This window comes from Pristis pectinata, chromosome 3, assembly GCF_009764475.1.
Source record: "Pristis pectinata isolate sPriPec2 chromosome 3, sPriPec2.1.pri, whole genome shotgun sequence".
In the NCBI taxonomy this organism is placed as follows: Eukaryota; Metazoa; Chordata; class Chondrichthyes; order Rhinopristiformes; family Pristidae; genus Pristis; species Pristis pectinata.
Window position 1 is genome coordinate 51733263 of NC_067407.1, and position 27843 is coordinate 51761105.

The window sequence follows — 27843 nt, forward strand, 5'->3', positions numbered from 1 at the left end:
CTGACCTTCTGAAGAAGCCTACCATGTGGAACCTTGTCAAACGCCTTACTAAAATCCACGTAGACCACATCTACTGCACTACCCTCATCAATCTTCCTGGTCACCTCCTCGAAGAACCCTATCAGGCTTGTGAGGCAAGATCTTCCCTTCACAAAGCCATGTTGGCTGTCCCTAATCAGTCCATGGTTCTCTAAATGCTCATAGATCCTATATCTTAGAATCCTTTCTAACAGCTTGCCCACCACAGACATAAGGCTCACTGGTCTGTAATTCCCTGGACTATCCCTACTACCTTTTTTGAATAAGGGGACAACATTTGCCACCCTCCAATCCACCAGTTACCATTCCCGTGGACAACGAGGACTCAAAGATCCTAGCCAACGGTTCAGCAATCTCCTCCCTCACCTCATGAAGCAGCCTGGGGAATATTCCATCAGGCCCCAGGGACTTATCTGTCCTACTATATTCTAACAGCTCCAACACATCCTCTCGCTTGATATCTATATGCTCTAGAACATTAACCTTACCAACACTGTCCTCAGCATCATCAAGACCCCCCCTCCTTGGTGAGTACTGAAGAGAAGTATTCATTGAGAACCTCACCCACTTCCACAGCTTCCAGGCACATCTTCCCACCTTTGTCTCTAATCGGACCTACCTTTACTCTCGTCATCCTTCTGCTCTTCACGTATGAGAAAAAAGCCTTGGGATTCTCCTTAACCCTACTCGCCAAAGCCTTTTCATGTCCCCTTCTTGCTCTCCTCAGCCCCTTCTTAAGTTCCTTCCTTGCTACTCTGTATTCCTTGCGAGCCCTATCTGATCCTTGCTGCTTACACCTTATGTACGCTGCCTTCTTCTTCCTAACTAGTTGTTCCACCTTTCATGTCACCCATGGTTCCTTCACCCTGCCATTCTTTCTCTGCCTCACCAGGACAAATTTATCCCTAACATCCTGCAAGAGATCCCTGAACATTGACCACATCTCCATAGTACATTTCCCTTCAAAAATGTCATCCCAATTTACACTCTCAAGTTCTAGCCATATAGCCTCATAATTTGCCCTTCCCCAATTAAATATCTTCCTGTCCTCTTTGCTCCTATCCTCGTCCACGACAATTCTAAAGGTTATGGAGCGGTGGTCACTGTCCCCAAATGCTCACCCACTGAGAGATCTGTCACCTGACCCGGCTCATTACCTAATACTAGATCTAATATAGCATTCCCTCCAGTCGGTATGTCAACATACTGTGACAGGAATCCGTCCTGGACACACTTAACAAACTCTGGCCCGTCTAAACCTTTGGCACTAAGCAGGTGCCAATCAATATTTGGGAAGTTGAAGTCTCCCATGATAACAACCCTGTTATTTTTGCATCTTTCCAATATCTGCCTCCTAATCTGCTCCTCAGTATCCCTGCTTCTACCGGGGGGCCTATAGAATACTCCCAGTAGAGTAACTGCTTTCTTGTTCCTAACTTCCACCTATACTGACTCTAGAGAGGATGCTGCTGCATTATCCACCCTTTCTGCAACTGTAATAATGTCCCTGACCAGTATCGCCACCCATCCTCCTCTTCTCCCCACCCCCCCCACCCCCCCCACCATCCCTTTTAAAACACTGACCAGGAACATTCAATATCCATTCCTGCCCTGGTGACAGCCAAGTCTCTGCAAGAGCCACAATATCATAGTTCTATGTATTTATCCAAGCTCTCAGTTCATCACCCTTATCCCTGATACTTCTTGCATTTAAGTAAATACACTTTAGCCCATCCACCTTTCTACTTTTATACCCTGTAGTCTGCTTCTCCTTCCTCAAAGCCTCTCTACATGTTAGATCTGATTTTTCCCCATGCACTTCTACCTCTGACCTACCCCTCTGGTTCCCATTTCCCTCGCAAACTAGTTTAAACCCTCCCGAACCACCCTAGCAAACCTTTGACCCTCTATGATTCTAAGATACACCGTGTAAAACATACTTCGCTGTGTTCAACAATGTGCTTTAACCGCAACAGAATAATGAAATATCCTTACTGTGTCCTTGAGCTATTCTTAATTTCTGATCATTACTGAGTAAAACTCCCCAATGATGTAGGATTAGGTCACTTGCGCACGACGGGCATGAGCTTGTTGAAACATTTTATATAGTACTATAAGCAGCTGCAAAACAATAAGGGAAAGCTGCAGTGTCGCCTGTCTTGGTTAGATTTAAATACAATGCTTCAAAGTGATCTCTTTGATGCAATGCAAATGTTCAGTAACTGAAGCCATTTTTTAAAAACCATTTCCAGTACAATACAATGCACATTCAATTAAGATGTCAAAACTTGCATGGAGGGTAATTACTATGAATCTCTCTGATAAACTAATGAACATTTAGCTAACCCAAGTAGTTGATGATGGTGCTCTTTCCACAAAATAACTTCAGTGCCGCAGGCTAAATGTTATCAATTAAATCAAGATGTAGGGTGGGATTGAAACAATTTTTCAAATTATGTAAATCCATCATTAATAAACTGTCGGAGATAATGATATATTGCATGTGTCTACAATCAAGGTTTTCTGATTAGATTAAGATGCTTCATTAGTTCAGAAGGATCCAGGGAGCTTGTGGGCATTTCCCTAGCACAGACACAAGGTATTTCCCAAATAGAACACAGAGTAATGCTTTTCATTGGATGCATGGTCCTCCAAAGATGCTCCAACCTCTGCCAGGTTATGGGGTCTATGGATTTCCATGAAGTTTTCTGCCTTCAGCTGTCCCCCTGGCTAAACTCTGCTTCCCACTTTGTTTTTATGGCCTTTTAAGTAGTTGAAGGCTAACTCTTGACATGGTTTCCTGCCTTGCCTGGCAGTGGTGTGCAAAAGGCCCCAGAAATTCTGACCCACTGTGCTTTGAGCTGCTGCAAGTATAGTAATGCATGAATCTGACCTACTGAAGCATTACTTCCTGGGATTAGTGCAGGCATATGACAACTTGTTTAACAGCTGCCTTGCCATTTGTGTGAGGCTTTTAATTTTGATGGGATTTCAAGCCCAGGGCAATTTAAAATAAATCATCTTTCTACCAAAGAAAGAAATGGCATAAATAACAAGAATGAATCAAATCAGTGATGTTGTGGGCACGTTATTCTACATTACTTCTTTATGGAGGTGATGGGACTCAAACAAAAAGTACAGGCAGTCAGAAACAAAATTAACTACCTTCTGAATCTCAGCATTTTACATTCAAGTTTAACGTTAGAACTGAAAGAGACATTACTCTTAAATAGCCAAGAGCCTTGTGGATTTGAAGATTAGATTCCATTCTGATGGCTGCATCAGAATAATATTTTTAACTAGGACCTAAGTGGGGAAGGCACCATGGCTTTTGTACCAGGATAGCACAACTCAGGACTCAAAGCCACTCAAAAATTTTCTCTCTCTTCCTCTCAATAATTTCCTGAAAGCATCTACTCCACCACTTACACAGAAGAAACCAAGTGTTGTTGATCTCTGCTTGTACTCTGAGCTCTCTTCACCTCTGATGGGAGCTGGAAATTAGCATTATTTAAACGAACACTGCCTCCTTCAGGGGAAAAAAAAATAGTTTGTGGGAATGATTTCCCTCTCTGAATTAAAATGAACCTCAATATTATGTTCATCAAGGAGTATGAGAAGGATTATTCCAAGCAATTGTAAGAAAAGCATAAAGCAGTATTTGTTGCATAATCTGCCTTTAGTTGATGGATGCTTGAAAAACCTAAATTAACCCTGAGTTACTTTGAAGTCTTTTATATAATTATTGCTAATGCTTTATGAATATGGTCTATTGGTGGGAGTGGAATTGGTGCACCTGGATTTCTCTGACGGAGCTCAATGGGTCAAGTGGTGCTGTACAATCTGATAATTCTATAAAATTTGTCAATCATCTAATTTATTTTGACAGTGAATTTTGCATTTCAGATTTTCTACTATCCAACATAATGACAGATGCAACAGCAAAACACCATAAGTTGCACTATATGTATTTACTTTCAGATCCCCATGGGATTGTCAGTCACATCAAACAATGGTTACATCATGTAATATAAAGAGAAAGTCATGGGTTTCAAGTTGTAGTTCATTTATAGACAGCATTGTCAGGCTTTTTTGCGTAAGAAAATAGTCAGAGAGAGGCTGAATCATTAAACAAGTATCATTGAGACATCTGAAACAAACTAGTCTGAGCCTAATACCCTCTGATGGATTAAGGAAAATTCTGTATCAAACTTGTATAGTAATGAGATGATAACCAAGTTATATCTTTCTCCCCATAGCTTATTAATAATTCAGTCTGTGCTCTTTTCAAATAAGAGTTCTAATTTCCCCAAAGTCACAAAAACATTTGGAACATTTACTAAGTATTTTTAAAACTAGTCAAATCTGCAACATTTTTTTGTAGGGATTATTATGTAAGGTTCCTTAACCGATCAATTATCAATAACCAATCAACTAAGCCACAAAGCAAGAAACAGAATCCAACAAAGAGCAGATTATTGAAATTCGGTTGCACCTGGATAGTTGTTTTATAAAGCATGAAATATCAATGTGAAGAAGCAGCCAGAACTGGTAACAAGGATGAAGTAAGGTCAGTCTGTACAGATCCCAATTATTTTCACATTCCTTTTGACCATGATTTACAGGGAATTGACTTCAGGTATCAGCATAAGATCTCACAATACCTGTTTCATCAGGAAGCCCGTTGCTGACATGGCCCAGTTCCAAGAGCCAGTTTACTTGTCTATGAGAGGGTTTGTATTTTGCAAGTATGAGCATGTCTTCTTTAAGCAACAAATAACTTACCGGGTCATTAAATTATTATGGTATACAACGCAGCCAATTTGGCCTGTTGAGTCCATGCCTATCCCTGTCTTTTCAGTCCCATTCCCTTGCTCTTTCACTGGAGCACTTCAAATCATTTTTCCTCAAGCACCTATCCAATTCCCTTTTGAATGCTCTGGCTCTATTTTCATTGCCACTAATATCATCACTAACTTCTGCTTAAAAAAAATCTTTCCTTACATCTGTCTCCCCTATATAACCCACTACGCCCCATATATTTTAGCCAATGAAGCCCAGTCATCCAAGCATTCAATCGTGGGAATGTATTTTCTCCACTTACCCCGTCTAGACCAGAATGAACTATCTCAGACCTGGAATGTTAGCTGTTTCTCTCTCTCTCCACAGATGCTGCCTGACCCACTGAGTGCTTCCAGTATTTTCTGTTTCTCTTTCAGAGTACCAGCATCTGCAGTTTTTCAATTTTCCTTTCAATTTTTCTGTGGGCTTGTAATGGACAATAAGGCCAGCATCATGCCTGCAATCACTCAATACTTTTGCAGTTTACTCATGCACTGGAACAGCTTATAAAAAGGCTAAGACTCACAGTATGTGCCTTGTTGAGTCCCTAAATCAATGATGGTACCCGCAATGAATCGTCAATTGAGCAATTGATGTAGCAATTTGAGGAATAAGGTCATCGATACATATTTGCATATTGTGTTCGTTACTCATACAAACAAAAAAAATAAGTGTGCTGCAATGTAAGAGCAGATTTGCTTCACCATTGTCAATTCTAATTGTAAAATACATGTCTACTTACTCACAAAATGTTCCAGTCAAGTTACTTGGGCAACTACATGAGTAACTGTCTATGGCATCAATGCAGGTAGCTCCATTGGCACACTTGTGCTTTTGACAGTTGTCTATGTTCACTTCACAATTAGCGCCTGTGAAACCAGGCAAGCAGACACATTTGTACGCTGACATTTTGTCTGTGCAATTGCCATGAATACAAGGACTTGACTGGCAATCATTGATGTTGTTTTCGCAGTTCAAGCCTACCCAACCTGTAGGACAGCTACATTGATAGTAACTGACCATGTCCTCACAGGTCCCATTATTTTTACAGGGATTGGATGCACAAATATTCTCCATTGGGCAACCCAGTAATATGTTTTTGAAGGATGTTTGTATAAATTGTTCCTGTTTAGGTCTGACAATGTGCACATTATCAGTTGCAAAGTATGGTAACGAGATGCCACCAAGTTTCACTGTGTTCAAGCAACCTTTGAAGCCTCGTCCTTTCTCTTCACCTCCACTACCCAGGTAAATGTCTGTTCTTCCTCTCAGGAAGTTCAAGTTGCCACTGATGGCCACGCTGGTTACAATTTCTTTCTTGTCTACTTCCAGCTGCCAGCTGGAATACTGAAGTAAGGGATCACTCATGCGAAAGATAACATCATGCCAGAGACCGTCACTTATTGGTTTTGAGCTGAGGATACTCAGGTTGCCCCAGTTGTTTCCACTTCGTATCATGAATATTAAATGGCACTGCTGGATGCCCATGGTGATAAAGTCTTGCTCCTTTACCGCGTGGAGCACGACAGCATTCGATTCCCTCGTCCGAAGGCTGAAAGTAATGTTGGTGAGCTCTCTCTCAATTTTGCCATTCCCTCTGAAAGTCAGGCCTTCTTCTCCTTTAAAGTGGCACTAGTAAGGCCTGCATTTAAGACAAGAGGAAGCAAAGTCAGAGGCTTATACTGAACATTTCAACTTTCTTTAGAACTAAAAGGATAAAATATTCAAAAAGTGAAGAATTTTACAATTTTAATTTAATTGATTACACTGCAATTCTTTTCACAAATCATAGAATTGGAGAGCATATTTTTGCATTCCAGTAAACTGAATAAAAATCAACTGGCAATGACTAAACCTAACTAGTTGTTGAGATATGTAAGTGAAGGAAGATTCGATAATCAGAAATGCTATTTCGACTCTGGATAATTTCTATGATCTGAATTTCCTTCACTAACCAATTGAGCCAACTATATCATATGCAATCCAAAGTTCCGGTTTTTGGGCTGTGTGGGTAGGGTCTGAAATAGAGAATAAAATACCCCACTACCATGAAAATGTAATGCCTGGATATTATGTATGACTGGGTCTTATTAGCATGGACACTCAACCTTGTGCTTGAAACCAATGGGAATGGATGAGCAGAAGCAGGATATCAGGAGATCTTAATTTAAAAGAATAGTCCCAGTACCCAGATAAATTATTCAGAGGTTCTGTGAAGTCCTTATATGGAAGGGCATTACCCCAAAGCATTCAACGGTTAGCGTAACGCTATTACAGCGCCAATGACCCGGGTTCAATTCCGGCTGCTGTCTGTAAGGAGTTTGTACGTTCTCCCCGTGTCTGCGTGGGTTTCTTCCGGGTGCTCCGGTTTCCTCCCACATTCCAAAGATGTACGGGTTAGGAAGTTTGTGGGCATGCTATATTGGCACCAGAAGTGTGGCGACACTTGCGGGCTGCCCCCAGAACACTCTATGCAAAAGATGTATTTCACTGTGTGGTTTGACGTACATGTGACAAATAAAGAAATCTTATCCCTTATCTTAACTTTTCAGGTAGCATGCAATGGCCCAACAAAATGAAAAAAACTATACTAAACTTGTTACAGAGCCTCCCCTGTCCTATTTCTATTCTTGTCTTGCAGTGCGACAAAAATGAGCTGCCTTTGCCTGAACCAAGGAGGGTGAGGTATTGTTTGTGCTTGATATTAATTATTTTTTCTGTTGCAATTTTCCAGTTCTGATGAAGGATCTCAGACCTGGAATTGTTAACTTTGTTTTCTCTCCACAGATGCTGCTTGATCTGGTGAGTACTTCCAGCATTTGTTTTTCTTTCAGATTTCCAGCATGGAAAAGCTTCATGTTTTTGGCCTCTTTTGGTCATGGCCCTGGTTTCTGCTCTGGAGAGCAGGTGAAAACCAATATCCAGTTGGAAGAGTGCAGCCCCTTAACTAGTGAGTCCACAGTTATTCTAACAGCCTGTTCAGCTGTTTGGATTCCTTCAGTCAAGTGCACAGCTGTAAATTGCCCTTAAGAATTTCAGTTGCAGTATCTGCTTTTCAAATCATTAGAAAAATTTTAAAAAATCCTTCCTGGCAATATTAATTGCAAAACAATGACTACAGTTGGTAATTGTTTAATATAAAATTAGATAACTCACTGCAGGGCAGCAGAGAAGATCAATTATGACTCTCAGATATATGGGATGGATGCCAGGTTTAAATGTAATGCTGTACCTGTTTAGTGCCCTTGGGGCCAGTATTTTTGGCTATGATCGGTAGCTTCACTTCAGAATTAATGGGGTTCAGCCAATCAAAAGAAATGAGGCTTTGGGTTAAGCAAATGCTTGAGAAGTCTGGAACTGAGTGAAAGCTAGTACCGTACTCATTACAGTGCTCCACCAGAGGATTCCACGTCAAGTCCAGCAGAGAACCTATTCTTGCTGGGACACCGCAGTAATATGCTGGATTTGTTTTAGAGATCCCATTCACTTCAGTGGAAATTCTAAGACAGCAGATTGGAAGGCAAGGGGAAGGTAAGTTATTTTTGAGATTAACTAACTTTAATTAATGTTTTAGATTAATTTTAAGTGGTTTTATGTGTCTAATTTTTTTTATTATTTAGAACTCAATTTTTTAAAAAATTTTTCTTGGAGACTTTTAGGGGTATTAAAGGGATGCCACCTCTGCAATTCATCTGAGGCTCATTCACCAACTGGACTTCACTACCCAATTCAAAAGAGCAGAGGTCTGTGAGATCAATGCTCCCATGTGGCTAATATTGAGTGTGCTGTGACTGCAGGCTGTAATTCATAATAATACCCCAGGTCCAGATCAATTTAGGCCTTTGCACAAATAATTGCATCATGAACTCTTTATGAATCTTGTAATGTTATCTTCCCAGCAGTGGACTGCCACCATGAGAACGAAGGAGTATTCACAACCAGATGCGCTAAGAGCCATTTGCCATTATCAATATGCATGTGCGAATTTATAACAGAAAAAAATAATGGTAAGTACATGGAGGTGAAAGCCTTTCAATACGTAGTTCCACATGATCATTTTATAAATATTATATTGGTCACTGCTGCGTAATTTCTTGTAACATTTTTTGACCAAATTCCAGCATCTGTCATATTTACACCTGCAGGGGCAAGGAAATTTAATTCAAAAAGTTTACTTGATGAATATTGTCATACATCATGTTCCACATTTGTACTTGAAAAGCATATCTTGTGTGATTGTTTGTTCAACAGAGCCAGTTCTAAAAACAAAACAGCATTTCTGGACCTTAAAAAACTTGCGATCGATGTGTGAAATTCCTTCAGCATTTAGTCAATTATTAATTGAAGCAGAATATATTTACTTGAGATATAATAATCTTGTTGGCAATAAGCATCCATAGTGATACCAATATGAATCCCATCATATGCTAACAGAGATCATGAAGGAGTCCATGGCATTAAATTTTGAAGCATTCCAGTTCTGTAACCAAACTACTTTCATTGTTGTGTACAGCTTTCTAACAGCCTAATTGTTATCATTTTTAAAAGTGTCCTATCAAGAAAGAAACCAACAGCTGGCAAGGAATCTAAAAAAAATCAATTAATCTTGGTTTCACAGCAGTGTAACAACATAACAGACTTATCAGGATGTCTGACACCAAGAACAAGTTTTCCCAAGGTTAATCTATTGGCATGAAGAGAGTGTGCATTATTAATTTAAATCCATCTACTTGTTATACCATGTACTGCATATGGAGTTCCTAAATAAGTTAATTTTGATTTCACTTGGGGGCAAAAATGTCACAGAGCAGAAATGTCAGTTTTATACTGTCATTTTACTGTAATCTAGCTCACCTCTTTAAAAGGCTGAGAAGACACAGCCTGCAGAAGTAGGCTTCCTACAAGTGTTGGAGTTTCTAGTAGTGGTTACAAAGTTGCATATATTTTAAATTTTTTTTTACTGTCTTATCCATATTGACTTTGAGATTTAATTCATCACTTAAAGCTACAGAGCTACTTAAATAAAATTTGAAAATTTACAAATCCTTTGTATTTTCATTAGATAGAAGGTATGGACAAATGAACTAAGGAGGGGGTGAGAAAGGTGGATACAATTATGCTCTTGTCATTATGTACACATCTGTGCTTGTCCAGATTCCAAATGAGTATCTCACGGGAAATGTGTTTTTGATACCTATTTATCTTGGGGAAGCCATCACTTGCAGACAACTTTGTCAACAAAATTGGTTCTGATAATTGTTGTGATGCTTAATACCACGCTAAATTTTTTACACTACTGCAGTTTTCCAAGCCACCTGAAGAAATATAGGTCAGTCAGCCTGCTGCCTGCAGAAACCTATTTCCTTTGAGAGAATGGAAAGAAAAAATAAACTCTCTCCAAATCTCTGAACCTTGAGTTCAGAGGGAGAGGAACATGTTGAAATTTGAGGCGAGCCCTTAGCTCATGAGATTTCTGTCTTATGTCTTCACCTATAATTCATATATTGCAGATGCCTGCTCCTTGCAATGCCCTGGAATGAGGACTAGCTTGAGGAAGAGTCATGATCCAGTTTTCAAATGGCAACATAAAAACTGCAACTGCTTCTTTTGTTTTAAAGTGTGTGTTACAAATCTGGGTCTGCTATAACTCCTCTTTCAGGTTCAATGTGATCTGTCACTCCATTAGATGGTCTAATCATCTTAGGTTTCTAGTTGATGCCACCTTGAGGCACTAGGAAACAACACTAGAATCCCCACTGCAAATTAAGATTTCTTAAGTGCTTTTACTCAAAATCACCGAAGATAGACTTTATTACTTTTCAGTGAAGCAAGTAATTTTCAAAGCATGGTTTTAATCAATATTCTATGATGATAGTGACATTGGTTTTCCAAGAACATCTGTTGAGAAAACTGGAAAGGTGCCCACTTACAATCAAATCCATCTCTGAGCAGGTGACATTTTGAATCTTGTGGACACAGATCAAGCTGACACCACTGGACTTGGCTGCAGGTTTCTCCTGAGGTATTTGGAGGACAGGTGCATACAAAGTCACCCCAGATGGAAGAGCAGGTTCCACCATTCAAGCAAGGGCTGGACTAGGTAAGCAAAAAAAAAAACAATTATTACAGTATGAAAAATTATGTCTGGCAGATTAAATTTTAGACATTAAATCAAGCTGCTTAAAAACAATGTGCTATATTTTATCCTATGTCGACCTTTCAAAAAAATTGTATCTGTATTTCATGGAACTGGCATCCATATAAAGAACAGGTTGTCCTATTGGAATTGCATAGGGAATCTCTGATAGTGATAAGTAATGTGTTTAATACTTATATTAGTTTTTAGGATTTAATTGCAGGGTGTCACGCAAACCTTTTGTAATTATTATGACTGTGTATATTCAGTAAGATGCACAGTTATAATAGTTACAAAATATGAATTCTATTCTTCTGTTCTAAATCATACTGACTCAATATACTTACCACTTTCAGGCAGTTCTGTAGAGAACTGACAGCAAGAGATGCTTCGCAGGTAAGCTAGTCCCTGACGTGCACCTGGGCAGGGCAACATGCAAGTTGGGGATGAGCTGGATGTTGATATTGGCATGTTGGACCTCCTGCTCCTCAGCGTGAATCAGCTCTGAGACCAGGGGTACAGCACAAATAGCCCAAGCTGAGGAGGTGGATGCACTTCCCAAGAAACACCACTCACTTTCCTCAACTTCCAAGTAGAAATTGGATCTTGGGTGCAACAGTAACAGAGGGCAACTAGTGAATAGTATGATGGAACTCTCTTTCATTAAAAGGTAATGTTTGTGGTCAACTTTTACAAAATTTTGTATCAAGGATTATGGAATGCATACAGTGGCAAGTTTCATGTCAGACCTGTCTGGACCCTCCAATAATATTGGTGCACAGGAGGTTAGCCTATTTTTCCAGATGGAGAGATGGTCTCATTGCAACCTTCAAGATTGCGATAGAGACTGACAGTGAGATGGGGAGTAGTTTTTTCATAAAGCCTGAGAACCTAAAACTAGAAGAGGCATAGCCTCAGGATAAAGTGTCAGCCATTTCAGATCAGAAGAGAAAGTGCTTTATGTGGAGGGTTGTGACTTTTTGGAATTCTTTACCTCCGAAGGCTGTTGCTGTTCAGTTACTTAGCATCCTCGAGACTGAGATCAACACTAAGAGAATATGAGGATCAGGCAGCAATGTGAAATTGATCAGCTCTGATTTTATTGAATGACAGAGTGGAAACAAGGGGCACTTGCTCTTGCTCCTATTTTTAATATTCTTACAGAGGGCAGATTATCTATGATCAGAACAGGGCCATATTCAAGGAGCTAGAAATTCATCATTACAGTAAAAAAAGAAAGTAACTTTTTAAACAAAATACTTTTTATTGAACTGGGGCTCACTCTCAACAACTTCTTTCGGCTCCTCCCACTTTCTCCAAACTAAAGGTGTAGGCATGGGCCCCAGCAATTTCTGCCTTTTCATTGGCTATGTGAAACAGTTCATGTTCCAAGCCTACACTGGTAACGCTCCCCAACATTGACAACCGCATTGGGGCTGCTTCCTGCACCGATGCTGAGCTCGTCAATTTCATCAACTCTGCCTCCAACTTCCACCCTGCCCACAAATTTACTTGGTCCACCTCTGACAACTCTCTCCCCTTTCTTGGCTCTCTCTGTCTCCATCTCCAGAGACAGATTAACCACCAACATTTTTTACAAACCCACCGACTCCCATAGTTACCTTGACAACACCTCTTCCCACCCTGTCACTTGTAAGGATGCCATCCCTTTCTCCCAGTTCCTCTGCCTCCACCACATCTGTTCCCATGATGAGGCTTTCCATTTCAGGACATCAGAGATGTCCTCCTTTTTCAGTCAACTGGGTTTCCCTTCCACCACCATCAATGCTGCCCTCACCCACATCTCCTCCATTTCCCGCACATCTACCCTAACCCCCTCCCCTTCGCGACACAACAGGGACAGGGTTCTCCTTGTCCTCACCTGCCACCCCACAAGCCTCCGCATCCAACACATCATTCTCCGCAACTTCCACCACCTCCAAAGGGATCCTACCATTAGGCACATCTTCCCCTTCCCTCCCTCTCAGTGACTCCCTTGTCCACTTGTCCCTCCCCACTGACCACCCTCCCGGCACTTATCCCTGCAACTGCACTAAGTGCTATATCTGCTGCTACACCTCCTCCATCACCACCATTCAGGGCCCTAGACAGTTCTTCCAGGTGAGGCACCGCTGCACCAGTGAATCAGAGGGTGTCATTTATTGCATCCAGTGAAGCCGCCTCTACATCGGTGAGACTCAGCGCAGATTAGGTGACCGCTTCGTTGAGCACCTTCGCTCCATTCGCCACAAAAGCAAGGATCTCCCGGTGGCCAGCCACTTTAATTCCACATCCCACTCTCATACTTGCATGTCTATCCACGGCCTCCTCTACTGCCACATTGAGACCAGATGTAGATTTGAGGAACACCACCTCATATTTCGCCTTAGTTGTCTCCAACCTGACAGCCTCAACATCAATTTCTCTAACTTCCAGTAAACCTCCCCTCTTCCCCCTCCCTCATTCCTGTGGTCCTCTTCCCCTTGCTCCACCCTCCTACCTTCCCCTGCTCACCTATCACCTGCTTGCATGTACTCCTCCCCCTCCCTCGACCTTATTCCGGCTTCTTCCCTCTTCCTTTCTGATCCTGATGAAGGGTTGACCTTCACCTCAACCCGAAACGTCGACGGTTTATTTCTCTCCCTAGACACTGCCTGACCTGCTGAGTTCCTCCAGCATTTTGTGTTACTTTTTATTGCGACTATTCAGAAAAATAAAAGACTCCCCACATAATCTATTCCTGTTTCCTTTGAATTTAGAGGTTAGGTTTAGCAGTCGATTGAAGAAAAGATATTAAAAGCAGATCAGAACACTTTAGTCAAAATGTTACATTTGCTAAAAGATTAAGGCCTTGCAAAATTCCATTTAAGATAAATTCATCAAACATTGAATAACACATGCTTGTCTCAAAACTTCAATGACTTCAGATTCACAGCGTGAAAGGTGTTTGCACAGAGTTATTGGAGCATATATATCTTAATTTGGAACATGTTTTGATATTTATATTTATAATCTTTTCACTTCACCTCTTAATTAAGCTAGGGGTCTTGATACCCTGAGGTAAAGAGAATGGTTCAAATGGTGGATCCCATCAATATTGTCTTCATGACAATTTCTTGTTTGCTCTGAGATTATAGTGCTGTGCTGATATTTTGGTTACAATTAGTTGTCCTTGTGTCTAATTAAAAAAAAATTAATGAAGGTGTGTGTGTTGTTATCAGTATACTGTACCTTACATGCATTCTTGCCACTACAGCCGCTTGTTATATTTACAAGTGTTCTGTTACTGTAAGACTCCTCAGGGATACCAATGGGATAAAACTCAAGTCTCTTGTTGTTGATTTTTAAATCCTGGATGCATCCTTCAAAGTATCTTGTGTCTTGAGCATGTTCCAGCTGATCTGGCAAGCCTCCGATATAAACCATATCACCAGCTTGAATTCTAATTGGAGAAATTTGAACGTGACCAACCACTTGTCCTGACTGAACAAGTTTCATTTCATTTGTTTTATTTCCAGAGTTATGAAATAAAAATCGCTGTCAGTGATGTAGTGATCACTTGTGAGAGGTTTAGACAAGTGGGATTGGACTACAACACGGCCAGCATCCAACTCCATCTGAAGATAGACAACACTGCTGTTCCCAGGCTCACTAACAAACCATCTGGTTTGTGAGAGCGAACAAACATGGATATGTTCACTTCTTCTCCTGGATCATCATCAATGGTAAAAGAAGCATAGCCTTTGGAACCTTCATGGCCAAATCCACCCGGGGTTAATTCTGTTAAAAAAAGGTACAGTCATCCAAGCAGAAGCAAGTCTCCAATACATGTGCACATGCTGAGTGTCCTGGACTTACTGACAGGTGGCCCCATGTCTGTCATTGCACTTTGTTGCTGAACTGAACATGGAGTCCAATGGTGGAACTTAAGTCTTGCTGGGATTTCCCAGCATTATGTTGGAAGGTGGGCAAGGTTGCAAAATAGGTGGCCGATTCACTTTTATCCATTCATTTCAATGGGGTTCTAAGCCTGGGAGGCAAAGGGGAAGTTAAGATTTCTTTTTATACAATTAGTTTACTTCAATGTAATATTAACAGTGTCCATGTATATTAATTAGCTTAATATTTACATACATTTTTGAATAAAAATTAACAGATTTTAAATATTTATGAATGTGAAAGACACGTAAAAATTGTTACATTCAGTGATGGTTTTGACCATGCCGTGTATGCCTTCTGCTAGGACTGTTCCAGGCTTGGGACTTTTACCTTATGCTGGATGTAGTGCAGTCAACATCCAGACCTCACCGTCCAACCTGGACACGAGGCCAACAAGAGTTCCCCTGCAGGTGGCTCAGGTGAGTGCGGACCTATGGGGACTACGGGCAGGGATTTCAACACGTGTCCAGCAAGATCTGGCCCATTGTTAATCTTGACTAATTAGAGTAGCGTTTAATGCTTTATAATGAAATGATAATTAAAATGAAGCTTAGTTGAGTGATGTAGATCAGACTTTACAATAAATAGCACAAGGGAGGAGAGGGAAAGGTCAAAGCTCTAATTGTAAAGATACTGTACTGAGACAACATTTTCAAATTCAGAATTATACATTTAATTTTAATAGATTTAGATTATTTGGATTAATTATACAATTGAAACATTTCTAGTTATGATTTGTAGCCCAATTTATTGTTGGCACAAGCAATTTTATATACAGTTTATTACTAATGCACTTCAAAACAGAAGGTTAAATCTTGTTAGCTATTACCAATGGGAAAGAAAGTTAAGGAGAAAGCCAATCCAATAGTGTGGAGTATCAATAAGGGCAATAAGGATAATGATAACAAGAGAACCTCAAGAAGGGACAGGACATAGAAACATAAAAATGCATCTGCTAAAAGAACAGAGTTGGGAAAAGTGGTGGACCACAAAATTAATTTTCTTCAGTTGAATGCACCCTGCCTTTACAATGCGATAAATGAATTGATGACATAAGTAGAAATAAATGGATAGGATCTGAAAGATTTTACTGGAGAGATAATTGCAGTGTTGACTATAGCTGGGAATGGAAATCCAGGGTACTTTGCATTCAAAAAAGATAGGCATAAAGGAGAAAGTTGTGGGATAGCTCTTTTTAACAAAGGGAGGTAGCAAATGAATGGTCAAGATCTAGGACTTGTTTGGTGGAGGATAGAAAAATATGAAGGGAAAGAAGTCATTGGAGAAAGTCATCAATAGGCCCACTACAGTAGCTAGACTGTAGGCTTGTGTGAATCGAGAAATAATACAGGCTTATAAAAGTACTGTAATATTTTTGAGTAACTTTAACTTTCATGGGATTGGACAAGTCAATGGAAAAAGGTAACCCTGGAGGATAAGTTGAGTGTATTTGAGGCAATTTCTTCGAACAATATACTGTGGAACCAGCTACAGTATAGGCTTCTTCACATCTGATTATACAAAAAGATTAATCACTGATCTCATAGTAAAGGGTCCTCTGGGAAACAGTGGTTACTAACATGATAGAATTTCATATTTGATTTGAGACCGAAAAATTGGTGAATGAAGCTAGTATCTTTAAATTTAAATAAACATAATTATAAAAGTATGAATGTATGGTTGACTGAAGTAAACCGGCAAAAAATAGATTTAAAGATAAAGCAGTAGTAAAAGTAGTGGCAAAACTTTTAAGTACATATTATTTCACAATTCCTAACAATGGTTTATACCATGAAGACCACGATAAGGATGATCCATCCATGGCTAACAAAGGAAAGTTATCAAATGAAAGAAAAAGGCATACGATGCTATTACTAATTAGTGGATTGGAAAAAAATATGGAAAACCCATAAAGGATGAATAAAAGGTACTAAAGAGGTAGAAAGTAGATTATGGATGCAAGTGAGCAAGAACCATTAAAAGACAACTAGAGCTCCTTTAAGTACGTAAAATGAAAGGGAACGGATAGAGTAAATGTTGGTCCCTTGGAGGCGAGATTGGAGGATTAAAATAGAAAATAATGAAGTGTCAAGACACTTATGAACAAATATTTTGTATCTAATTCATGGAAGATAATAAAAGTATCCCATTAGTAGAAAATCCACAGACAATAAGGATGAAGAAATTAGAGGTAGGAGGTACTCATTTGGGCTTCTTCTCATTTGAAATTAGAAGAATAAGAATGAATTAACAAACACATAATCCTGGGGGTGCATATGACAGGGACGATCTGAGAGGATGCTCTTCTTTGTGAGGGAATTTAGCAATTGAGGAGTGCAGAAAAGATTTACAAAGATGTTGCTAGGACTCGCGCGACTGAGTTATAGGGAGAGGTTATATGGGGAATCAAGAACAAGAGAGCATAGGTTTAGGGTGAGAGGGGCAAGATTTAATAGGAACTTGAGGGGCAACTTTTTATATTTCCACAGAGGGTGGTGTGTAGGTGGAATGAGCTGCCAGAAGAAGTGCTTGAGGCAGGTACAATAACAACTTTTAAAAGATAGTTGGACAGCTACAAGGTTTCGAAGGTTATGGGCCAAAACAGTGGCAAATGGGACTAGCTTGGATGGGCATCTCGGGCTAAGGGCCTGTCTCTATGCTACATGACTCTAATTTGAAGGCATAATTTAAGAATAAATCAACAATTCAAGGCAGAAATGGGGACAAATTTCTTCTCTCAGGAGGTCAGTAACGTTGGAATTCTCTAGCCCAGAAAACTGTACAATCTAAATCATTAAATTATTCCAAAATTTAGCTGTCCCAACTTGAATATATCAGGAAATCAAGACTTATGGGAATTGGCGGGAAAATGGGATTGAGGCCAAGATCTGATCAACTGTGACGTTATTGAATGGTGGAGTAAGGTTCTGGGCTCCTGTCGTCTTATGTTCTTGTATAACTAATACTGAATTGGGCAACTAAATTATAGGAATATGTAGCACTTACAGTGAAGGAACATTGCATCAAAGAAAATGAAGAGTATTAACTTCAAGCCTTAAAATATTATTTGTACTATTACCTTCAGAACAGTTCAATCCAATGTATGGTCTGAAACATTCACATCTGTAATTGTGATCAACAAATCAATACATTGACCCCTGCTCTGGCACGGATCCCTCTGGCACCAGCCAGTCTTGCTGCATCCTGGTTCACATTCAGCGTCGAATCAACAAAAGAGTGTCCACGTCTATTACTTCTGACTCCACTGTCACGTCCTGAAGGCAACCAATAAATGAGGCCAGTTCTGGGGCTGGGTATCACCTGGAAATCTCCATAGTCGTCCTCCATGCCTCCAAAGAATATGTTTTCAAATGCAGATGCAAGTTGGTCACTCTCCATCCCTACAAACTTTAGGATCATGCATTCTCCTGAACAAGAATCGTCCAGGAGTTTGACAGAAAAGTGACTCCTGAATGTCACTTCCACAGTGTGCCAGTCTCCATCACTTACATTCTTAAAAATCTCAAGAGCTGCAACCAGTTCATTGCTTATTTGCAGAGATGCAGATAAATGCCCATTGAGTATTTCCAATTTCATAAATGTTTCTCTGTTCCCTCTATGAAAAATAAGTGCATGAGACAGCACAGTTCTACACCTTAGGAATATGTGATAAGGAAGTTTATTTGCCAAGTCCTCATTTTTCTCAGTAAGTGGTGTTTTAAAATGAAGATACCCACTGATAGCAAAAGAAAATGTAGTTGATAGTTGACAGTTCAAACCAATGTAGCCATTAGCACAGCGGCAATGGTGCCTGTGTTGTGAATCCATCAGGTAAGGGATGCACGTTGCTTTGTTCTGGCATTCATGGTTCTCACACCCAGTCAGAATGTCTGTACAGTTCTGGCCTCCATAAAATATCCCTTGTGCATTGCTTGTTGGGCAGTGACAAATGTAACCCTGCAGGGTATTCTGGCATGTTCCTCCATTTTGACAAGGGCTTGAGTCACACTCATTAACATCCATCTCACAGTGCGAACCTTGAAAAGAAAGAAAATAAATTTTTGCTCTACTGATAGGTAATACGTTAAAAATTTTGTACATTGTGGATATAGTCTGAAGTTTATTGAATTTTTCAGTGACTATCATAAATTACTTCATTTTTCTCATGAAGCTATTATAGAGTTATACTGTACAGAATCAAAATGCTGCAGTTGCTGGAAATCTGAAACAAAAATAGAAAATGCTGGAAACAGACAACATGACCTGTCACTTTAATATGACAACAGACAACATAAACTCCGTTTCTCTTTTCATAGAAGCTGCCTGAACTGTTGCGTGTTTCCAGCACTGTCTTTAAATGGCTTCCCAATCCCCACCCGTGCTGTCTCAGAGATTTGTGTCTTCACATCACCTCGTTTCTTTGCCAACCAGTTTAAATTTGTGCCTTCTCTTAGCAAACATTTAGTCTTTTTGTAGTTATTTTAACCAGTTAGGAGTTCTGTCCCAACAACAGACGACACATGGTAAGTAAAAGATTTTATATACTGTACATTGGTACCAATTTAATAGGACAGGATAGCCAATAGAGTTGTGCTATTTTTTAAATTACAAGATACTGTGTGCTGTTTGTTATACATTTGTTCCACTGAGCAATGTACAAAATAAGCAAATAGAAATAATTTAAATAATTATGAAATAACTTTGGGAAAATCAGTTCATAAACAAATTGTTCTATAACCCTCCATATTAAAGTGACAGCTGCTCTGTGGATTATGGAGATTAATCTATTATTGGTTAAATGTGTGGAACACAAAAATCTCGGTGACTCTTGATTATGGAATTGCAGCTTAACATGCCTATTTTGGAAAAAAAAAATCAGCCAAACTCAAGCAAATTATTTCCAGTTCAGTAAAACCACAAAGTCATTCCAAATTAATTACATTTGAAAAATTCATAAAGCTAGTTACACTTTTCAAAACATAAACCACGGTAATGGTTATAAAGATGGTTCCTCTGGATCGGTGCAACACTAATGAAAAATCTTTGAATGTTAGTTAAGTCTAAATGATGCCCTGATCCTTCACCACACAATATTGAAATTTAATGACTGCAATGAACTCATTAGAAGTATATTTAACAAAACAGCAATTACACAGTGTTTATACATGGTATCATCACCTACTTTTTTCTCCCCGAGTATTAAAGTAATGTCACTCTCCACTCTTATGCTCTTACAAAAGAATTTTTTTTGAAAAATATTTACCTGCGACAACCATCATAAAAATGGAAACCTTAAGAACTGATAATACCATTGCTCCAAGAGAGATTTAAAAGGATCTGCACCCAAATTCTTTAAAAACGAGGAAAATCTTCGAAAAACCTTAGTCTTGTGTCAGCTCAACCCCTGCCGACTGTAGTTCATTTTTTATTGTTAACTTATATCCTAACTGTACACATTGTTCCTTTGTCTGCCATGCCTGCTGACTCAGCTCAGTGCTCAATGTTCTGAAAGCCAGATCAGCAAGGTTAAGCTTAAGAATTAGTCAATTCCTTGCTTACCCAACGGTTTGTCTCTGTGACCCATTTGTGCTACTCCCCACAACTATAACTAGAGTCACTGAAAAGAATATGAAGAAATATTAGATTATAACTGTGGAAGAAAAACAATATTGAAGATAGTTCAAAATGTGTTTCTCCAGCAGTGCATTTTATCTTAAAGGCTATTTATTACTATAATCAGATTAAGTGAGGTAATAGATTTTGTCATATTATTACTTTCATTAAGTTATACATCTGTTTTTAGCTGTTTTCAGTGGATTCATGTGTTTACATTTGTGCCAACCTGATGTTTTTATTTAAACTTTAAAATGACGGCAACATGACTGCAAATATTGTGAACCATTACAAAGTTCTTTTGTGTGCTATTTTAATCCCATCACTTAAATAAATTGGTTAAGTGTACAATGCAGCACAAAAACAAATCTTGCAAAAAAAAGACAAATACAAAACACTATTCTGGCTCTAAAGGCCTCTGTTACAGATTTTAAACAAGCTAAACTCTGACTTTTTAACAGTTAAAGAAGAAATAGCCTTACTTATCTCCACAATTTTTGATTGTTTTTAAAATCAGGAATAAAATGGCACAAAATCAGCATTAACTTTGATTAAAATGTAGCAAGGTAAGGTAAGGTTGTGCCAAATTTGGCAATGCTATTCTATCCAAGTAATCAGGTTCCAACGGTGCCTTTTCTCCGAATCAGAGGGTTGTGGATTCCAATTCCATTACAGAGATTTGAGCACATAATTTAGTTTGGCACCTCAGTTCAGCAATGAAAGAATGCTACACTGTAGAATGTGCCATCCTTCAGATGGAAGGCTGAATGAGGCCTTGACTACTTGCCTAAGATGATGTTCATTTTGGAAAAGAGCAGGTGTCCAGACAAATATTTATCATTGAACCATTATCATTAAAATAAATTATTTGGTTATGACTGCACTACTTGAGAGAGCTTGGTGATGCAAGTAGCTATGTTCCCTGACCACATTACATTGGTTGGTAGTGAAGGTACTATGAGGACTTGGGATTATGAAACGTGGAAGAGATGCAAGAACTCCCCTTATTAATAAGGTACCAATCTAACAACATTTCAATCCAAAGGAGCTGTGGCCTAGAAACTTACTGCCAGTCAGTAATGCTAAAAAGATGACTATATATAGTAACTCCTGCAGGCTGCACTCCTGAGTACACAGCAGAGGCAGAGTGTAACACTAACCTACCACTATAAAGTGTTTTGAGGCACATATTTTTTCCTGGAAATTAATTGCTCAAAACTATGTGTTGCATGATAGAACCTTGCCCTTATAGGGCAAATGCATAGCCTGGTCACATTATTAGTTGAAATATTAAGAATACAGTGAAACATTACCATCCCTGAAATTGCCTTGTGTAACTGGAGAAATCAATTGCAATGACATTTTGTAAATGTGAGCTTCAGGTGGGCATTCCCTTTTACTATTGCCAGGAAAAGTCATCACGACTCGTTACATGTCTATTTACAAATATTTGAGTTACAAAGAATCAAAAGCTACTCAAACTTCACCTTTGCCTCTCAATTATTATCCCATAGTTTAGGTCAAATTCAAACAAACTACTAACTAGTAATTTGAAATGGAACAGGTCCAAGTGACTCACTGGATTGTCAATTTCAAGACTTGTTCCTAGTTACCAATAAAGCTAAGATGATGACTTTCTTGTCTCAGTATCTTATTACGAAACACAATTATTTTATGCCCTGCATGAGGGAGCTTTTATCATGAATCCAACCACCAAGTGAGTGGGCACGTTCTACGTGCACATCCCATTGCATCGAAGTTGTCCATTTTCTCCAGCACTTGCTAACACTAATTTCTTCCATCTGCTATTAACAGCAGTAATCGTAATCTGGTTAGTCTGTTTGTTAATCTACCTAACCCCCTGTTGATAGGTAATTATTAACCAAATACTGATGGGAAAATGGCTGTGGTGAGATGTCCTAAAGGACAAATCAGGAGTCCTAGCCTGAAGCCCTTGAAATCTCAGACCATGAATGACACTGAGAAACCCAAAAGCAAGCAAATTTGTTCAAATTAATCCCATAACCCATCAGGTTACCAGCAATATAGTATTAATTACATTAATTTTAAAAAAATGTCTGAGATTAATCCTTTTTCATCATTTGAAATAATCTTACAATCCCAGGAGTGGTTACACCCAGCTGTACCAGTTGAATTGTGTCTCACTTAAGGTTCTTTAGCAGTGTGATGTCTGTTATTAGCATCACTTTTGCACTGTAGCAGTTTGATGCAGGCTTACCAATTGAGGAGGTGGTGGGGGCAGTCATTTCTCTGGCATCATATATCCTGCCCTCCTCCTGCTGGAGAACATTGGAGAAAGGGAAAGCTCTTGATGGAGTTTTTTCTTTGATATAATGTTTTTGGCTGTCTCTACTGAAAGAACATTGTTCCTATTCTCTCCACAAAACTGGCACGTTAGCCAGAACCCACCCCAAAACAAAAAGGTTTGCCTTTTCAGAGTCTATTTAACATGCTGTCCCAAAGCCACTAAGCTTAAAATGGATGGATAAATCAGGTTAGAAATTTGTTCATCCAACTCCAAACAAAGTGGTGCTGTGCTGTTGAAGATTGACCCAACCTGGAGTGGAACAATTTTGCTGACATTTTGGGGTGTCTTATTGCTCAACAGGAAATTCATCACCTCTGTTTTGGTGGGATCTTTGTTCTCCCTATTCCTATTTTCCAGTGTAAAATCCCTCTGAGGATTCGACGGTAGTGCCACATTAAAAATTTGTATGAAAACTCTTTAAGCCAGTGGATTTTCTCTAAGCTAGTTAATGAATCAACCCATGGCACTGAAGCTCAATTCACCTTCAGCAGGCAACTCATAAAATGTTAAGGACATCTATTTCCTTTGTTAATATTTCTAAATTAGAATCCAGTTTCCATGTAACTAGTTCATTATTATCTGACCTATGCCATATTATTAAAGTGTTTTGCCAGCTGATATCACTTACTGTAAGGTCAGTAACTAAACTAATTGTAGTACCCAGATGCAAGAAAGGGCAAAATATTTAGCCTCACCTTGGCTCCAAGTACTGGTTTACTACCAAAGTAAACCGAAATTTCTTCCAACTTCTATATTATTTTTCAGGAAACAAAATGGAAAGTGTAATTTTGAAAGATACCTGTAAATCCATGCCGACATTTACAGATGTAGCCAGAAGCATGCTCATAGCTGAAGACTACAGGCAATTCTGTAGTGTTTCCATACATATTTTGCCAGGAGAGTTCAATACACTTGCCCCCATGTAGACAAGGATTACTGTAGCACTCATTGATATCAGTCTCACACTGCGACCCCATGAAACCTGGATAAATCACAAAATGCATATAATGATAACATTTCTCTTTACAATCTGGACAGTATAATAGAACAAATCAATACTTTTGACCTCAGTCATGGAATGAGGTGTGGGGGGGGGGGGGGGGGGGGGGGGTGGAAGAAAACAAACACCTTAACTAACTTCTAATTCAATACTCAAGTTCTTTAAAAATGGTAGAAATTAGTAAATTAAGCAGAGGAATAAAATATTATAACAGCTTTCATCTCTTCCACCTGCTACTTCTGATCTGTTCTTCCACTCCTTCCTTTCTTGATTCAGTTTATTTTCTTTATCCTGTTTTTCCCCCATTCACTCATTATCCATTCTCCTTTTATCTTTCTTGTTCCCAGTTTCTTGTTCTACTCTTCAATTCCCCTTAATTTTAGTTGCGTCTTTCCTTTCGTCTGCCACCTCCTTCCCACATTTGTCTTTCCACCCACCTTCTCCACAATAAAGTTAAGAATACCTCAGTCAGCTCCAAGAGATGCTGACAATCTGAATCAGAGGAAGGCAAGTACCAACAGCAGATAATGTCCATGGTTATGCGCAGCTGTCACTGATAATTGTGCCTCATGGAAGCAGCTTTTTCAGTTTGGACTTGATAAACATCTTTTTGGTTTTTTTTTAAAAGAATGCAGCATTACTTTACACTTTCCTTGACAGTGTGATGGTAGTATTGGCTTTAAAATTAAAAAATATTCAACTCAAAAGCACTATTGCCAAATATTACTTTGTAAAATGCTCAGCTATTCTTTGACAGTCTGAGTTAAGTGAAATTGTCAAGAACACTCACTGATATATTCATTCAGATTAATACATTGATTGATATTACACAGAACATCTACAAGTGTCCACAGCACCTTCCACCCATTAACACTATGAAATATTAGTGATGGCAGAGTTGGTAGAGCAGTTCAAAAAGAATGTACAACAATTCCTTTACTTCATGGTCCTGCAGCAGTTAGCTAATCATGTAAAGGGATAATTTTATTTATTTCCCATTACATATTTAGCTTTGCTTATGTAGGTCCTCACTTTCCAGGCTTCAGCTTTCTGGCAAATCGTAATTTTAGCTTAATCCTAGACAGAACTCCATATTCTAAGAACTTGTCATACATTGGGAATCTGAATTTTTCAGAATCATACCATACATTTATAATTTACCAGTCAAGATACTTGGCCATAAACACTTTCTAAAATAAATTTCATGATTTGTTTTCACCTTTTATAATTGCGATTATGAACTTCACAATACATCAGCCAGTGATGTTGGGCAATGCTAGTTGCCATGTTGATTCAAATGACACACTACAAGTTATGAGTTATTGTAATAGAAATCAAATGGCAATGTCTTAATGAAGATTGCAAAGGAAATAAGTGTGTGTGTGTATATATATATATATATATATATATATATATATATATAATGTTAGTGCTGTCATCTTGACTTAAAGCACACGTTAAATTACTTCATCCAATGAAGTACCACAGAGACCAGTAACATCACATTAATCACCACTCAACAGCTCAGTACAAACCTGCTGAGCTATCTGCTGGCTAAACCACAGGGGGAAAACAAAATAAAAAGAGGGCAAAACAAAAATCGGTAGGTAGGCATAACGCACCCATGGACAAGGCTAGCAACTTCCTCTGACAAGCAGGTACATTCTGTGTACTGCTTGATTGTGTAACTATGTATGTGGTGAGGTAAACCACATGGGCACGAGTGCAGCAGACAGCACAAAATATTTGCAATCAGCACATAAGGCATGTCAAAAAACTGAGTACATATTAAAAAAAATACACGGCCATATCTTCCCCAAATTAGAGAAATTAATATAAATGTGTAACAAATTTCTGTTGATTCCTTTAACAAGATTACTTGCTTTAGACAAAATGTCAAAATACAAACCTGGCCAACAGTGACAAGTGTAATTTCCAGCAGTATCCTGGCAGGTGGCACTATTGAGGCAGGGATGCGAAAGACAACTTGGGACGTAGATGTCACAGTGCAAACCAGTGTATCCACTGTTCACACAGTCACAGTTATACCTGCAATAAGCAAATAAAAGGCAGTCTGTTTTTAAATTTTATTTATGATCAGTGATCTTTGAGAACAGAGTTTATAATGAGCAAACCAATGTCTTGTGACAGAATTAATGATTACAGTTGTAAGTAAGAATTGCAATATTTAAAATTATATATCCCAAGGACCAAAACAATTTAAAATTACTTATTCCTCAGTTATCCTTGATCTTATGGTCACAGTAGAAGTGACTGTGTGGATTTCGCCTGTGCTGTGGTTTCCTCCCACATCCCAAAGACATGGGTTAATTGGTTACTGTAAATTACCCCTGGTGTCAGTGAGTGATGAGGAGAATTGGGAGAGTTGATGGGTATGAGAGAGACAATAGGGTACAGGGAAATTAGTGAGGGCATGGAATAGATGGGATTGCTCCAAGAGCCAACATAGACTCGATGGGCTGAATAGCCTACGTCATAAGTAAATAGTAAAGTAGAAAATGCCCACATTCACTGGAAATACCTATGGAAATGAGTAGGTTTCATTAACCAAGTTAGTGCCATGCACTTGATTCTCTAACAAAACAATCAATAAAATATGTAAATAAAGAAAAGTCAGAAAGTACACTAATTCAATGTTTCTGTCCCTCAATACAGTAATACTTGAGCAATATTTAACGAATATGTTGAAATTCATGACAGCTAACTAAAAAGCAGTCATTTATTAACATTAATTATTCTCAAGGGATCCAATTAAAATATTTTTCCTCTTTTCAGATGCTAAACTGAGAGAAGCCATTCTAATGGCAATCAACCCTTTCATTCTTTGTTCCCGTTCAGAAGTTTATCACAGCAAGCAGGCTTCTCTTGAGAGGTGATCACAATGCAGCATCCTGAAAACCACCATCTTCATGGAGAAAAATAAACTGCGGGAAGTACTCAATGGGTTCAGCCGCATAAAAACAGGGCCTTCGGTCCACCACACTGAGCATCAAGCACCTATTTACACTAATCCTGTTTTATACTTACCACACTCTCATCAAACACCCCTTAAAGATTCCAGCACAACCACTTCACTCAGTTACACACTAACTGCAATTTATAGTGGCCACTTAACTTACCATCTTTGGAATGAACAATCTGCTGGAGGAATTCATCGGGTCAAGCAGCATCTGTGGGAGGAAAGGAGTTGTTGACAGTTTAGTCCTGATGCAGGGTTTCAACCCAAAACATCAATAATTCCTTTCTTCCCACAGACGCTGCTCAGCCCACTGAGTTCTTCCAGCAGATTGTTTGTTGCTCCAGATTCTAGCACCTGCAGTCTCTTGTGTCTCGACTATCTTTGGAATGTGGGAGGAAACCAAAACACTTGGAGGAGAATGTGCAAACTTTACACAGACAGCACCAGACCGCAGACTGAACCTGGGTCAGCAGCACCACTAGCTACGCCACTGTACCACCTTTCTTTCCTGTGGTCATAAGGTCACGATATAACAGTACAAATCAAATTCACTCCCTGCTGTGTTATTTTCAGCTGAGGTTGGGAAAACTGTGCAAAGCTGTCATCAGCCCCACTGTTAAAAGAGAAAACAATTTAACAAACAAAATAATTTTTGATCTTCACAGAGCTCATCTTTCCAGTAAAGTTTATGCAAGTCAATAAAGTCAGTCAATATTCTAGTTTCTTCATTGCATTTCAAGATCTGTAAGATGCTTTATCCTAGACTTAAAAGAATATTGCATCTCTAATTTTGTTATTAAATTCTGCAATTCAAGTGGATGACCACAATAAAAAAAAGAATTCTTCATGACATCCGTGTGACAAGTTAGGTATCGTTGGCCTAGGTATTGCAGTAAAGATAGCAGTGAGGATATTATCACACATGGTTATTTAAACTTAAACTGGATATTAATGTCTAGCAACCA

General features: G+C 39.0%; 1 protein-coding gene across 1 annotated transcript in view; it reads right to left on the bottom strand.

Moving 5' to 3' along the window:
* Positions 1-27843, bottom strand: part of crb1 (crumbs cell polarity complex component 1) — a 111463-nt gene that overhangs the window by 42460 nt on the left and 41160 nt on the right. Inside the window, 12 exon segments of the mRNA XM_052010771.1 lie at positions 5624-6500; positions 9243-9308; positions 10812-10977; positions 14249-14523; positions 14526-14660; positions 14663-14797; positions 18036-18092; positions 18095-18173; positions 18175-18249; positions 18251-18993; positions 23698-23880; positions 25808-25947. Coding sequence (XP_051866731.1) covers positions 5624-6500; positions 9243-9308; positions 10812-10977; positions 14249-14523; positions 14526-14660; positions 14663-14797; positions 18036-18092; positions 18095-18173; positions 18175-18249; positions 18251-18993; positions 23698-23880; positions 25808-25947 — 2931 coding nt within the window.